This window comes from Neopelma chrysocephalum, unplaced genomic scaffold (genome assembly GCF_003984885.1).
Source record: "Neopelma chrysocephalum unplaced genomic scaffold, ASM398488v2 Primary Assembly neopelma1_23, whole genome shotgun sequence".
Taxonomy (NCBI): Eukaryota; Metazoa; Chordata; class Aves; order Passeriformes; family Pipridae; genus Neopelma; species Neopelma chrysocephalum.
Genome location: NW_020897691.1, coordinates 13,401,208 through 13,417,979, shown reverse-complemented (window position 1 = coordinate 13,417,979; position 16,772 = coordinate 13,401,208). Strand labels below are relative to the sequence as shown.

General features: G+C 38.9%; 1 protein-coding gene across 8 annotated transcripts in view; it reads right to left on the bottom strand.

Annotated features, from left to right (window-relative positions):
* Positions 1-16,772, bottom strand: part of UTRN (utrophin) — a 380,224-nt gene that overhangs the window by 121,076 nt on the left and 242,376 nt on the right. For all 8 annotated transcript variants that reach the window (XM_027687304.1, XM_027687284.1, XM_027687314.1 and 5 more), the window contains 2 exons: positions 11,754-11,926; positions 3,825-3,981 (listed from right to left, as the gene is read on the bottom strand). In XM_027687304.1, coding sequence (XP_027543105.1) covers positions 3,825-3,981; positions 11,754-11,926 — 330 coding nt within the window. The remainder of the gene's footprint in view (positions 1-3,824; positions 3,982-11,753; positions 11,927-16,772) is intronic.

Sequence of the window (16,772 nt, the reverse complement as noted above, 5' to 3'; positions counted from 1 at the left end):
CTGATAAAGAACAGAATGAAAGTGAAACAAGAGCTGCAAAGGACTAGAAACAGTGAGAAACTGAAATAATGGGAAAAAAACTGGCAATAAACTCTGAAAAGATAGATGCCTTCACTTTCTTTTCCCTATAAGCCATTCCCTGTTGTTCCAGACTTATGAATGTAGACTCAGCTATAGGTACACTCCATATGAACAACTTTTCAACTCTGGTACTTTTAAACTTCCTCTCAGCGTCCCAAGGCATTTAATAACTTTCCAGTATTCTCAGGACTGCTCTAGAGCCCACTCTCAAAGACAAAGAAATTTTGAGAATAATTAAAATAGGAAATGAATGCACCCTTATTTAAACTTCCTCTTGCCCTGCCCCCTGTAACATCAGAGCAACACTCAACACCCAGACTGGATGAGCTATTGCTTGACTGCACTTAGCATTTAGTATGTGATAAGACTATGAACTACTATAGATGAGGGAAGTTTGGCTGAACAACACAAAAAACAGTCCAAAATTTATAAATATTTGCTACATCCTGAAAGATTTCTGTTAATCTGGGAAATATAGGCTAAATCTGTAGCCTTTATTCAGCTTATTAACATTGCTGTTGGTCATGTTTGCTTTCAAAGCGTAAGAGAAGGAGTGATATTTAAAACAAAAACAAGATTAAACATCAAACAGCAAAACATTTATTTCCTCCTGTCCAAACACACCTCAGTAGCACACAAACAATGTGAGCTAACCCAAACTGTCACATATACTGTACTTATTTATTGGTACTGCTGAAGCCAAGTGCTGAGTGGGGGAGATACTAACAGAGGGCAGGACCAATAGAATTAGTGCCATTAAGCTGAAGCAAACAAGTCATCTTATGTACTTGAGGGGAAAGAGAGGAGGTTAATAAGAACAACAATTATTGAGTAACCAGAGGCAAAAAGCAATGCTAATACAAGAAGGATTAAGAACCCAGAACAATAAAGGGAAGGAGATGAGACCAACATGGGGGGCACATCTTACAGAGCTGAGCTACCGTTTCACCACTTATATTTTGAAGTACCAGCAAGGACAAGATAAGGTAAGCAAGTTGGAAATAAGAGAAAAATGGGTCACAGAGCAGTGGAGATAAAATGAGGTACTGAACTGTTCAATTTGCCAAAGGACAACTTCAAAGCAACACTCAGATGTGAAACTAAATGAAAGAGGAGATCAGAGGCACCCAAACCTTGCTCAGACAGACCTGGGAGAACCATTTCAAGACCCACTTGTGCTGCAGAAGCTCAACATTGAATCATTAAAAAAAATTGATTAAAAGTAATCTTACAAAATAAAATGAAATGTTTAGGAGGTTTAACGCTTCAAGCACGGGCAAAGAAACATTAAAAAAAGTAACAGGAGAGCCACTGATGAGAGGTGGAATAAATGGAGTATCCTTTGGAAAGAGAGAAATCAAGTCATATCTCTGCAATATTCATCTCATACAGTTGCACCTCAAATCTCCACTGAAAACTCCCAGTTTAACACAGACTACATATGGAGCACCTTAAAAGGCAAAGCAAGTGACACTGGCCAGTGATATCCACCACAAGGCACAGAGTAACTGACAGCATGGAATCACAAAGTTATTTTATGAACAATCCACTGAAAGGGCAGTTTTGGCATAACATTTTGAAAATAAAAAAATCACACAAACTTCATTGTGTTCCTCAACCAAGAACATCTCTATTCAACATCCTAATCACATCAGCCAATTACTTAACCACGCTGAGGAAGCAGAAGAAACACTTCTAATTGAGTTTGGGGTTTGTTGTTTGGGTTTTTTTAACCCTGCAGTTTTCACTTTCGACCTGAAAAAAACTTTTCAGCTTAATGAAGTTTATTAGCAAACTGCAGCTTCAGCAAGGAATGAGTCTGCTAAGAAACAGCAGTGAAGCATTGCCATGGAGAATCAAACCAATAGACAGCTGAGGTTCAGCTCTCCTCCTCTGGCAATAACTAATAAGCAACACAAACGGAATGTCAAACACCATGTGCTAATAATTCACGTTTGGTATAGCACAGCATCATTACATGACATCTGGGAATCTTTTGGTTCCTACCAAAATAACTGCTAGGAATTAGTCATCCAGTCATAATCTAAGAAATACTTGCAATTGCATACTGTGCTCTTGCTTGCATAGGTATATAAAAATATAAAGTGATATGCAGGGTTGCTTTAACTTTGTGCTGTTGCAGACCATTAATACAGCTCGTATTATATACTTGACTCAGACAACTATATCCAATACTCACCATGACATTGCCAGAATATTGCCTTTTTGAAAAATGAAAGAATAATCTCCAAAACCTCCCAAACACACTCACTAGAGTCTTAACCTCAACACATAAAAAAATATCAGTTATTCTTTAAACGTAAGGGGAAGGATTAAACAACCCAGAGGTGCCCTCTCCTTCATACTGCAGTTCACTAGTGATCCAAATGAGCCATCCAGCACCATTAACACTAAATTTTTCAACTTTGGAATGATGCATAAAACCCCAGTCTTATAAATCAATTTGAGATCTTCAGGTGAGAAGCTGTACCAGTATTATTTGCTACCATGAGACACAAACAAGTCTTTAGAAAATGACCTGTAGAGATCTATCACCTTCCACTGACCTCCTTCAAAACGTATTTGGATTTGTTCCAGCCTTTCATTGCACTCTGGCACTAATAATCTACCATTTGATCATTAGTAAATATTCACAGCAGATGTGCCTACAAACAGAGCATGATGCTTTAAGTGGATAAGAACAAGAAGAGATGAACTCTCAAGAAACAAAAATCCTGAGTTTATGCTAATAAATTTATCTTAAAAGACTAAATTAAGGAGAAACATATGCAGACTTCCTTATGCTCTTCTATTTTGGAATTAAGTCACAGAATGCTGTTCGTGTCAGACTACATTTTCTGTAGTATCCCACAGTACTCCAAGTATTTCTGCATTACTAAGTCTTTCCAAATTCAATTTTTGCCCTCACTAAACACCAAAGCAGAAAAGATGTAAGTGTAGTGTTGGCAGAGAGCAACACAGTTGTCATGCAATCAGCTATGTAAAGCTGCATTTGTTCTCCATACCTATTGACACCACACAGATGAAAAAATATGATAAGATCGAACCAGCTTTACTAGAATGAATTTTTCCAATGGCAAAACCATTCAGATTTAATTACTGATCAGAGTTGGTGAGACAGACTCTACAGTCTACACGAATGAAGAAATGTTGTAGATGCAAGAGTTTTTTACTATTAAAAAGTATGTAGAAATTAATATCCTATTATGTAAAAAAAACCCAACAGGAGTACCAAAATCAGAAAACTAGAACAGCATGTTATATTTACAACAGCACAAGGTAGAGGTAAGTTTTAGTTCTCAAAAACAGTTTTGAGTCACCTTCGCAGTATAAATCTGCATGGGTAGGGAGATGATACTACTGGTCAGTTTAGTAACATGCAGAAAGCCATAAAGACATAAATTTCCTGCACTTTCATTTAACATTGCTTTCACAATTCTTGTTCAGTTCTTACTTTTGTATGCTTCCTTAACTTTAGAGTAAAACAGCAGTTCTACCTGGCTGGATTCCAAAAATACCAGGAAACTGAGTATGTGTCTCAGAAATCCTTTAAATGAAATTTTATGGAGAGTGTTTCAGTTGTGTTTTACTGGGTAAGGGTGGAAGCAAAAGAGATGGAGAAATTAGTCACTAGGAAGTATTCATCATTTCTCCTGTTCAAAAATTTGCTTCATTCGATAATTCACAGTAGCACATTTGTCTATAAAGCTTAAGTAACTTACTTTGCAGTGGTCATACTGCTGCTGTAAGGTTGGAACATCCCCTCCAACAGGCATTTGCTTTTTCAGTTCTTCATCTTTCGCATTCATCCATTTGATTAACTCTTCCAAGGATGTCAGCAATCTGTTCCATTTCTCTGCACTGGCCTCCAAGTGAGCCCTGTGAAACAACATTAAAGCACCTTTAAAGCCCTGAATAGCAAAACTATGCAATAAACAAAATTACTCCATCAGTAAAATAAGAATATTTCAAGTGCAAAGCAACTCTGTGTTAAAAAACCCTGTTCTTAAAATACTTTGCACAGCAAATCAAAATAAGCAGAGGAGAAATAGGGGAAAACAGACAAATGTACCTGATGCTTTAACTCATCTAAAACCTTGAACACTTCATGTTTAAGCAACATAAAGGAATGCTGTGTTTTGTTGTGACTTCACCACTGTTGCGCATGAATCACAAGCGTCATGTTCTGAGCTAAAGCACTGCAGAACTGAACTCTTTCATGCGAGGACCTTGACTCTCAAGAAGCAAAAAGCAGCAAGTTCTTCCAGCAGTGATCAACAGCAAATTGCTTGCACTGCTGAACATATCAATAAGTAATATAGGTTATTTAATACGTCATCTTTAGTCAGTGGTGAGTTACTAGAGGACTAACACAGTAAATCTGTTGTTCCTTGGTTTAATTGACAAAAAAAAAAAGCCAAATTCCACAATACTTTTTCTATACTTTTCAAAATACCTTGACTTGATGTCCTCTCCCTCAAGTGTCTAAAAGATGCATAGAAATCTTCGACAGGGACTAGCTACTCCTCTTTTACTGCAGTCATTCTATGTTATGGAATCATTCAAGACCAGCATGTGCTTAGTTTATAGCAGTAAACAACAATTTTTTTCTCCACATAGGTGATGGAGTAGAGCTCAATGCTTTTCACTGTAGTCTGCCACCTGCTCTGCAAATTCCTGCCCTGCTTCTCATGGATGAATTAACTAAACTCTACTCCCTTTCCTATTTTGCACATTGCTGGTTGTTTTTTTTCTGATTCACTGTGACTCACATCTTGAAACTTTCAACTGACTTCTCTTGTATTATCATCTCAAATGGCATTCGAGTGAATGTTTGGGACTGATATGACAATATTTAGATTGAAGGGATGATGTGCTGCAAGGTTAACTTCAACACAAGCTTAGGTTCGGCCACACTGAGATCTCCCAGCGATACTAGGATAGATGAACCAATAAAGCAGTCATGTAAGAGTGTATGAGGAGAGAAAAATACATAGCAAAAAAAAAATTTAAAAAAATCACATTTCTGAAAAGGATAAACTAACTATCTTTATGAAGAGGAATCTATTCTCCTTCACTCCAGTGAAGGAAAGCACTTGGGTAACTATTTGGGAAAAAAAATATAAAATTTAAGTACTTGCTAGAAGCAACATTTTACTGCCTACAGTCTTGGGCATTATGGTTTCTACTGTCCTTCATGGCTCTCACTGATACCCTTCCCTCAACACTGAATTGAATCCAGCTCCCTGTAGCTCAGGCCTGAACAGCTGAGTCAGCATCCCACCATGCAGTAAATTACAAGCAAGATATTGCCATAGGCCTTGGTTTGCAGGCCAGCAGCTCGTGAGTGCAATGTACTGTCTCCACTCTCCTGATCTTTTTACAGTTCTTTAATACTCACTAACCAAAACTACTTTCAAGGCAACCAAAGTCTTCTTTCCATACAGGCATTTATGAACTCTACAGCAAGTTAGTGCACAAGGTACCTGCTTCACAGCTGGAGCATGCACCATAGATGGCCAGGAAGACCCTAGACACACCCAGGGATACGCTCCCAACAGCATGGGCTAATAATCCACTACAATGTTTGCCTTCTCTTTTTCACAACTAGTTTGACATTGTGTCAGAAGTGTTCTCCAAAATACCAAACTGCAAAGCTTTGTTTATATGCTACCCTCAGGTGTTAGGTACTCAGAACTGGCCCTTCTTTCTGGAAGCGAAAACAGTTATACTGCCTATTAATCAGGCAGCAGAGAGACATTGTCCTCTCACCTAAGCCAAGGCAACCCACATTTGAATTTACAGTTTTGCTGTTAAGACTCTGATGGTTAAAAAAATAAAACATCTTCATGAATTTCTGAGCAAAGTGGAGATTGGTGGCCATCTTTGTCGCAGTGACCATGAAGTAATCGAGTTTGAAATCTCTGTTGACAGTATGAAAAGCACCAGCAAAACCTCAACTCTAGACATGAGGAGAGCAGACTTCAGGCTATTCAGGGAACTAGTAAGGAAGGTCCTATGGAAAAATGTTTTTCCAGGTGCTAGGGTCCATCAGTGCTGGTCACTTTCCAAACATCACCTCCTAAAGCTACAGGAGCAGCAATTCGCAGATGCTGCAAGTCAAACAGGCGAGGCAGAAGGCTGGCTTGGCTGAGCAGGGATTTTCTCCGGAGATAAGGCAAAGAAGGAAGGTGTGTGTCCAGGGGACACAAGGTCAAGTGACAAGGGAAGAATTCAGAGATGCTGCTTGCTGCTGTAGGGAGAAAATTTGTGTCGTCAAAGCTCAGCTGGAGTTGAAGCTGGACAGAAATGTGGGGGACAATAAAAAGAGTTTTTTCAAGTATATTAATGGCAATAGGCAGTGTAGAAATATCATCAGCCCTTTACAGGATGAGGATGGTCACCTCACAAACAGGGACACAGACAAGGCAGAGGTGTTAATGCTTTCTTTGCCTCTGCCTTCAACACAGATGATGGACCAAGGGGGTCTCAGTGCCCTGAACTGGAGGACCATGACTGTGAGAATTATCGACTCCCAGTCAACCCTGAAACTGTGCAGGATCTGCTGCTCCAGCTGGATCCCTATAAATCCATTGGGCCTGATGGGATTCATCACAGAATCCTCAAAAAGATGACTGATGTCATTGCAAAACCTCCCTCAATGATTTTTGAGCCATCTTGGGAATCCACAGAGGCCCCAGCTGACTGGAAGCTGGCCAGCATTGTCCTGATTTTCAAGAAGGGAAAGAAGGAGGACTCCAGAAACTACAGGTCTGTCAGTCTCAATTCAGTGCCTGGTAAAGTTACGGAGAAGATTATTCTGGGAAGTACTGAAAAACACCTGAAAGACAACACAGTCATTGGTCACAGCCAGCACAGCTTCATGAGAGGAAAGTCCTGCTTATCAAACCTGATTTCCTTCTATGACAAGATAACCCACCTAGTTGATCAAGGAAAGCCAGTTGACATAATCTTTTTGGATTTCAGTAAAGCTTTTGACACTGTCTCTCACAGGATCCTTCTGGACAAAATGTCCAGCACACAGCTGGATAAACACATCATGTGGTGGGTGAGTAATTGGCTCACAGGTCAAGCACAGAGGGTAATAGTGAATAAGGTAACATCAGACTGGTGACCTGTCACTAGTGGGGTTCCACAGGGCTCCATCTTGGGCCCTGTGCTCTTCAACATCTTCATAAATGACTTGGACACAGGCCTCGAAGGCATACTAAGCAAGTTTGCAGATGACACAAAATTGAGAGGAGCTGTTGACTGCCTCGAAGTCAGGGAGGCCCTGCAGAGAGACCTCAACAAATTAGAGGGCTGGGCAATCACCAACCACATGAAGTTCAACAAGGGAAGTGCCAGATTCTGCACCTGGGATAGGGCAACCCTGGATGTTCGTATAAACTGGGGAATAAGAATGCTGGAAAGCAGTGCCAAGGAAGAGGACCTGGAGGTCCTGGTCAACAGCCAGTTGAATATGAGTCAGCAGTGCCCTGGCAGCCAGGAGAGCCAACTGTGTCCTGGGGGGCATCAGGCAAAGCATCACCAGCTGGTCAAGAGAGGTGATTGTCCCACTCTGCTCTGCACTGGTATAGCCACACCTTGAATATTGTGTGCAATTTTGGGCACCTTAATATAAGAAGATATTAAACCATTAGAGAGTACCCAAAGGAGAGGCCACAAGGATTGTGAAGGGCCTTGAGGGGAAGCCATGTGAGGAGCTGCTGAGGTCACTTGGTCTGTTGAGCCTGGAGGAGACTGAGGGGAGACCTCATTGCAGTCTGCAACTTCCTCGTGAGGGGAAGGAGAGGGACAGGCACTGATCTCTTCTCTGTGGTAACCAGTTATGGGACCCAAGGGAATGGCCTGAAGTTGTATCAAGGGAGGTTTAGGTTGGATGTTAGAAAAAGGCTCTTCACCCAGAGTGTGGCTGGGCACTGAACAGGCTCCCCAGGGAAGTGATCACAGCATGAAGCCTGAGTTCAAAGCATTCAGATGATACTCCTGGGCACATGGTGTGACCCTTGGTGCAGGGCTCAGGGTTGGACTCGATGATCCTTGTGGGTCCCCTCCAACTCAGCATATTCTGTAATTCTGTGAAATAAAGTGTTCAGATCTATAGCATTCTGTACTTTCAATAGCGAAATCTCTGTTCATCATGACTTATTACTGTCTCTAGCACATATATATAAGCAGCTCTCACCCCAAAAGCCAGCACTCTGAGGCTTCTGCTCTATTTATTAAGCAGAATTCTTGTATGCAAAATAAATTGGAGCTTTGTAAGGAGGGAAAAAACTCCTGCAATTAATTAAAGGACAATATAAGGGAGACATACAGTGCAATATTAATAAGTGAAAAAACTAATTTGATATTAATGTAAATTATATGGGATGTGATACTAGATTAAATGCATTGTAATTTACCACTATTTGTGTGCATGACAGATTAATGACAGGAGCAAAACTTCACTAGTACATGGTTTCAAAGCCAAGTGCAAGTTAATCTTTCAGGGGTAGAGCAATGAGGGGTGGGGAGGAAACTGACTACACTAATAGGGACCTGAAAATTTTTCCCTGAACACTAAGTGAGCTAACCTCTCTCTTGAAAGTTCAGAAAGGTATTAAAGGGAAAAAAATAAAAAAAGAGAAAAAATATATCACATCAGCCTGGATTTTTCCTGAATATTACCCTTCTAACCTCACAAAAGCCATACTGAAAATAAAAGCAAGATGTAGCAGCTGAAGAGTAGACAGAAGCATTCAATTCTCCTGGGGAGAAAAGACACGCATTCAGCAAACCCCATTCAAAGCAAATGCTGCACAGGAGCAAGGAACGAAGATATGCTTCAATTTGCATTTCAGCATAAAGTTTTAGTATCACCTTTATATTTGTCATACAGACATTATCAAAAAGAGAAAATAAACTATGCTGAAGTTCTGAAATATTTCTTGGGTGTCTTTCTTCTGAGTCAGGATTTCTGGCCTTTGTTTTGGAATTGGTACTTCTACTAAGAAACAATTTGCATACAAAGCTTCAGATGTTTGTGCTCGCATGATAAAAGAATTGGCAATCTTGGTGATTTACCAAGTCAAGTCATGGCTTAAGAATCTAATCAAAACAGAGGTCGGTTACAGATGACTGATTTTGAGCATTGGTTGGAGCACAAATATTCACCGGCATCAACCACTTGGTATTCAAAAGCACTCCTAAGGGAATTCTGAATGAGCCTGAAAAACACAGATGCTCCCATCCAACTGACCAGATAGAGAGCATCATCCTTCCTCCCAGCCTAATAAAATCATCCAGAAGAACAGCAACTCTGACACAATTCCCCTTCTGTTGACTCTGAGAGGCTCTCTTCATAGCTGGAGACCACTTCAGCTTTTGATTCTGCTGTGGAGGTAGGATTTTTCCTGCTGAGTGACAAGGGAACATGTGGAATAAAAAGCGATTGGTGGGTGGTCTAAATATACTCCTTGTCCATTTCTTCCAAACTCTTACCTCTACCCTCCCCCAAACACTAACATCCTCACACCTCCTGCCCCAGGAGAAAATAATCTTTCCTAAACATTTGGCTTTAAAATGCAGGCTCCCAGAAATCTGTAGCTGTGTTTTGTTCCTGGGAATAAGATAATAGAGAAAAAGAAAGAAGTATGAATAAGTCTAAAGTAATTCCAAGGAGAGACACCACTCTCAGGTGGTGTCACACTCACTACAAATACAGGTTTACACACCTTCCATGCATTTAAAAATATGCCACAAGAATGCTACTTTTCCAGTTTGCAACTCTCTTTAGTTACAGTAGCAAGGAAGTAAAGTCAACACAGTGACTAACTCACACTATCCCTGTATGGGAGAGCAGTACTTTCAGCAATTAAAAATCAGCATAATCAGAATTACATATACCTGAAAATATTCTAAAAAACTTAGAGAAACATTAATTTAGAAGCACTATCCAAGCTGAAACCCATAACAATCCGTTTTTTCAATCATCAATCCTGGCACCTAATGCAGTTATATGCTGTGCTCACTATACTCATCTAAACAGTTTTGCTTTCCAATTCATCCTTATAAAAAGACACACCAAGAAGGTAAAAATTAAAGGCAAACAGACTTCATAACAGTTCTGTGCTTTGTTATTTCCCTGTGAAAGCTTTTAGGACAGTTGCACAAGTTAGAAAAGTGGTCTGCAATCAAAGAACAGTGCAAAATACAGGAACTCACAATACTATGCTCTTTTCAGTAGTAACTGAGATTTGAAAGGTTAATTTACTTGTCTTAGATTTGCACCAGTATTCTCTTCCTTGCCTATCTTCCACTTTGAGTTCAGTGATATGTGGCTCTGCAGCACTGCAGGTACCAGCAGAGCAACAAACATATTAATGCTGCCCACTGGGATACACATACCATATCTACACAGAAGTGAAATCGGTCTGTATTCGGAAAAGCACGTATTACCACTTTTCTGAGGACTGACTGCACGATCACTCTTTCTATATTACAGCCTTGGAACTCATAGCTGTCCACAGTAAATGGCTTGAAGGCCCACAATTTCTTGGCCACAAATTTCTCCCAAATTATGACCAACCCTAGGAATGGTCAAGCAACTGAATGGCTCTTGCTAGGACTCCACAGTCAATAAGTTATCCTCTTAAGAGCATGTTTTCATCTTTCTCTCACATTGATTTATTTATGAGTAGAGCTCATAACAAGTCAAGTTTAACAGCTCTTGCATTAAACTACTTATGTGGTGGAGCCAGTCTCTGTAAGCCCCCACACCAAACTGCTTTATTCCTTTGGTTCCTTGGTATCTGTGGGCTTTCACAGAGCTGATTTGCCTATTTCATTTAACTGTTTAGCAGGTTGGTCACATTTTCTCCTCCATCTCACTCTCAAACTCTTTTTCCTGAATTTCAAGCTCAGCTCTTTTTTCTGGCCTTCCGAAAATTCATATGAACACTTAACATTGTGCTGTTCTATTAAAACAAGAATTTTCTTAAACCAACAAGTAAGCAGTTGCAATTAAAAGCTCTAGAAACTATTTTCCATGTAATTCCTTTCCACGTAGAATTTGATTCATATTAATGAACATGGCCATATCTACTTCAGAAATTACATCACAAAGTTTTAACAATTACTACACTTGAGCTTGGCACCGATAGGGTCAAAAAACTGTAAAATGTATTCCTTAATTAGTAAGTATTTGAAAACATTTCTTAATTGAATAGCAGCAATTAAAAAATCTAATACCAATTAGATGGAGCAAGACACTTAAGATGCAAGTCCTATCAAATTACTGATTTCAGTAGTAAAAACAAAAACAAACTCCTGATTTCTCCTCAAAGTAATTGCAGATTCACAGAATTATTTCACTGACATTGCTATTGATATACAAGAAGATAAAACTCAATTTACTTTCTCGAATTTTGGTACAAGATTGGCAAGTAATGACCGTGGGGTTCTAGAGAGACAAGAAGAAGTAGTTAAGCCTACCTGGTGAACAAGTTCACCAAGATTTTATATTTGCACTCAGGAGTCCATTATGAAAGAGAATAGATACTTCACTTCATTGCTGAAGTCATATTTCTTCCTTTTAGAAGACCGGAACTGTGCCCCATTCACACCTTGATGTTTTCGTTACTCACCTGATATTAGCTGACTTCGCCTTCAGGTCATTCCAGCGCTGGTTCATGTCATCAAGTCGGTGCTGGAGCAGAGCAGCTTCCTCAGAGTTTCCCAAGGCTTTCACCATCTTCTGTCTGTTTCCATCAATGCTCTTAAAGATGTCATTGTGGGCATCAATCTCAGCTTGGATGTCCTGAAATACCAGCAAGAAATGTTCAAACATCTTAGTTCTGTAAGTAAAGGAGGGGAGACCTGATTCTCATCAGTAGTCCTAAGCACTAGGACAGAGTGAGTATTCTGACTTTCTTGGGTGACCCTGATGAAAGATGCAGACGAGAAAACCTGCAACCTTATTAACGTCACTATAAAAGGTCTAGCTTCCTTAAGTGTGAGAAAAGGAGTCTGAAAGTCATCCAAGACTGTGATACAGGAAACAGAACTAAAAACACAAAGTTCTGTGGTGTTATGTTTTGTAGCACTGAAGGTAACTAATTGTCTACTGCTCACCCACGCATTTCACACAGTGTGGCATTTGCAAATGCTCTAGAAGTCATTTCCTTTTCAGAAATTACACAGATACAATCGTAGCTATCTATGTTGGCTCTTTCTTCTTTGAAACAAAACATTCCAGAAACCTTATACAGTCCAGTGGAATTCAGACTCTATGTAGTACTTTAGGTCATACGTAATGAAAGCTTTTCACTACAATCTGTGTCCTTAAACTGCAGCTAAATGATTACAACAACCACAGGTCCATTTTTACAATTAAAGTACTGTACACCATGGCCTGAAATATATGGAGAGGTAGACATAAAACAGCAGGAGGTATTACAATCTGAATTTCACAGTAAATACTGAAAAGAAAAAAGTGCTTGTGATTTTCATTCAGCTGACTCGTTTCTCCTCCCCTTAGAAATTATACCCATGTTATTCTCTCATCTACTATCTGCCTCAAGAAACACATTACAGATGTTGTCTTCATCTAACTGAGCACAGTATTATTTTTAAAACACATTATAAGAGCAAATAAAACTTCCTGCATCACCACCAATGCTTTCTGGCATCCATGCATCTATGTGTACTCTAATAAAGCAATGTAAATGTGTGGAAAGCCAGGAGGTGTACTGGCTGTCTCAACAGGAGATTAATCACCAAAGATTATGACAGGAACTTGATGTAGATGTACATAAACTTCTTTAGCAAAGGAAGAAATTAAGTAACTGAAATCCCTTAAAGGCTTTTATTCTTCCAGTCAGCACCTCAGCAATCACCATCTGCTGCCAAAAGCAGAACAGGAGGGGGCTCTTGTACCTCCCCATCCTAAAGATGTAGTCCTTCATCTTAGAATGGCTGCTTGAACATCTACAAATGAAAGTGTCAAGTAGCTATGAATTTGAGATAGTATGAAAGCTTTCCTGAATTAGGGAAGAAAGCAAAAAGAAGTCAGGATACAGCTGGAGAAGTGGGGGGAGGAGAGATGGGGCAGTGGGGAAGGACTTGAGAGAGGGAGGCATCAGCAAAGGCTTGGCTGTCCAGATGAGCTACTATGTGACTTTGGACAACCACCTATTCTTTGCCCTGAGATTCACTATTCTAAAACAAGTAAAAAGACACTTTTGCTGTCTTTAAAACACCTGATAAAAATCACCATTCTGAACATAGATACAAACAATGACATTTAAAATGAAAAAGCAAAACGGAAGGGTCTGATAATCAACCAACCAAAATAAGACAGCAGTCATCAGCTCAATTAGGTGCTTACCTGAAAACATTTGCAGCTCCCGTCCTTACATCTCCAACACATGTAGATGCAGTGAAAACCAACTCAATCCCACATAGCAGGAGGTACAACCATATACAGCAGTTACAATTCTGATTGCACACTAATCTGTACTACAAAAGCCTGATCACGTCAAATATATTTCTTTACCTCTTCAAAGTCACAGAACACAATTTCATTGAAAACAAATTGATCTCTAATCTTCCATTCTACAGTCACAATATTAATTTTAAAACCATTCATTCTAGAACCTTGAGAAAACATTCTTTGATTATACCTGAGAGGACACTTTGGCATACGTGCTCAAAAATGTTTCATTCAAAGTGGGGTTTGATTCTTGCATTTCCCAGTTACTATGTTACATTGGTTAAGGCACAGTAAATCTGCTGTTCACATTCTTGAGTCCCATCTGTGACAGCAGTGTTGACACAACTCAGTTCAAAGAACAAAGTTTGCTAATTAAGTTCTCCTTCTCTCTTCTGATTTCCATTTTCCAGGGGGAAAAAAAGCACTGCCTGCTGACAGATAAACCAATAGGACTGATAAAGTTAATGAATGTAAATTAATCACAGTCCACAAAAAAAGATGGAGAGAAATTCAAATAACATACCCCACATCAATGTGCATATGGAAGAAGAGCAGCAAGAAGGTGGGATGTGAAAAATTACTAATGGCAAGAGATGGACACAATAAATTAGTTATTCTCCCATAATGATATAAAAGATCTGGATTTTTATTCAGGTATTGTCCTCTGTCGGAAGGTTAACAAGGATGATGGGCTCCCATCTTGTCCTAACTACCTGCTGTAATTCGTAGTAATTGGTAATAATCTCCTTTATTCATGGTGTTATCAAAATCTTTCAATTCTTATGAGATTTGTAAACATGTGACTGCCCTCTCTTAGAATTTCTTTCTTCAAAGTGTGAAGAACTCTATCCATTCTGTAAACATACCAATTCATGTTCATCCTGATCTATTATTTCTCTTTCTCCCACCTTTTTCTTGATCTTTGACTCTCTATTGTCCTCTTTGTGGCAAAAAAAAAAGGGATCAAAGAAGTTGATTATCCCTGCTCAGGCCTCAGTGAGGATTAATTCTAATAAGAGTTAATCCAATTTAAATTTTGCAATACTTTAGAATAAATTATAAACACTTCCCCGTTATCACATGGAAGTCCCCATATTCAGAATCACAGGGACAACACACTGAAGGATGCAGGAGAAGAAGAGGAAAAAATTCTGTTGCTTTTGCCACATAAAGAGGGTGACACAACCATGAAACACCAGCACTCTTGTTAGTCCACTTGAAAGGGGATCTAGGCCAGAGTGCTCTCCCAGTGCAAGTAGAACAAATGAAAGCAGAGAGGAAAAAAACCAGCAAAAACACAACAGAAAAAAGAAGGAAAAAGGAAACCTAAAGAAATACATTGTAAACAGAAAAGGACTTCTTGCTTTATCACCTTAATTTTTTGAGGCATTACTATAGAGATGTCATATTTTGCTAATTTTGCAAATATGTATGTGCACCTATCTGTTAAACTGGATCGATAATTTATTGTATGTGGTCAACAAATTTGTTTACAAGCCCAACTGTTTGAAGGATTAAGGTTCTAAATTAAAAGAAATTCTTTGAGGAAGGAATTCATCCTATACATAAATCAAGGTGAAGGTTTTGAAAGATAGAAAGAAGAAACAACTAGATTGGCATTTAGATAGGTACTTCACCCTAGCCAGACTATTAGGAGATTGCCACTTTCCTTAAATTGCTTTTAAGTATTAAGATCAAACTGCTGCCTGTCTTTTCCACTTTGGTCTGGTAATTTCAAAATTCCCCTTATTTCCATTCTGAATCTTCTTTGGCTTCTTTGCTTCTCTCCCTCTTTATCCCTCTTCATGTAGGATTCAAGACTTCATTTTATGTTTGGATCTGATTTTAAATCTTGTCTCCATAATAAGAAACCTACTTCTTACTTTAATTTCTATAAAATAAAATACTAAATTATCATATGATGTCAACTGAAGAGCAGATGTCTTTAAAGAATGTATAAATATGGTGCGGGCCACTCAGTAATGCTATAGATGGCAAGGATAAGGACAACTGAAAAGGACCCAAAGACATAGCTGACTCCACTTGAAGCTCATACCAAAACAGTCCAAAGGCAGATTGGAGTGATGTGCCCAGGGTAAAAGAAGACATATGACAAAGATTGGAACAGAACCAAACTTTGTGAGTCCAACTCCAAGATGAACCAGCTATTAAACTTCTGTCTTTTCTTTCCCCCTTACAGCTTGCAAATATATGTCAAAAACAGTTACAACACCAGGCATAATTGTCATTTGGAAACTATTAATACTTTATAAAGGCAAAATAACTCCAAACCAAACCAACAGCATTCCCATGACAAAGGACATTCTAGTGTCTTTTTTATAAATGATGAGCCCAGAGGGCCTCTAATTCACTCTGCAACCCTCTAAGCTATTAGCACATTCACTTCCACTCACATTTTTTCAGATTTTATTTGTCTATAATGGCAATACACCAGTCAAGACAGTAACGTGGGCAAAGTACTTCCCTCTTTAAAGGGCCCAAACCCTTCTGTTGAAGATAAAAATGCAACTAGTGGAAGAAAACTCCACAGCATTTTAAAATATGCAAAATGTTATTCTATTAAATTATCGCTATCAAAAATGCTGGAGTAATGATACAAAGATCTAAAACAAGGAAGTTAATTTATTCTGTAAGGTAAATAAACAGATTTTCCTATAACATTACAGATTCTATTATCAAGAACCCTTAATCAACTTTTTACTACATATAAGAACAAAACTTGACTTAGTCTCTTAAGAAAAAGGTCAATAGCATTCTATAACAAATTCTAACTTCACAGGGGATTTTAAGATAGTTACATACAGGATTTACCAACATTTTACTTCAATGTTTTTTAAACCCACTATAAAAAGAATTCTGCATTACACTCCAATTTCTAATCATTTTTATGTCTATTGGGAAACAGAATTCCACTGAATCTTCAAAAACATCTGACCACAGAGCAGGGATGGCAAGTTATGCCACACAAACCACATAAGGCTTGCAAGAAATGGACATATGGATACAGTGCTGATGCCACGCAACAAGACTACCAGCGTTTTGCATTGGCACACAGACTGCAACATCCTTTTAATTCCCAGGTACAAGCCAGATACAGGCAAGCTATTGCAGCTTTCGAACTACATGTACATCTTAAAAGGAGTTAGTGGGG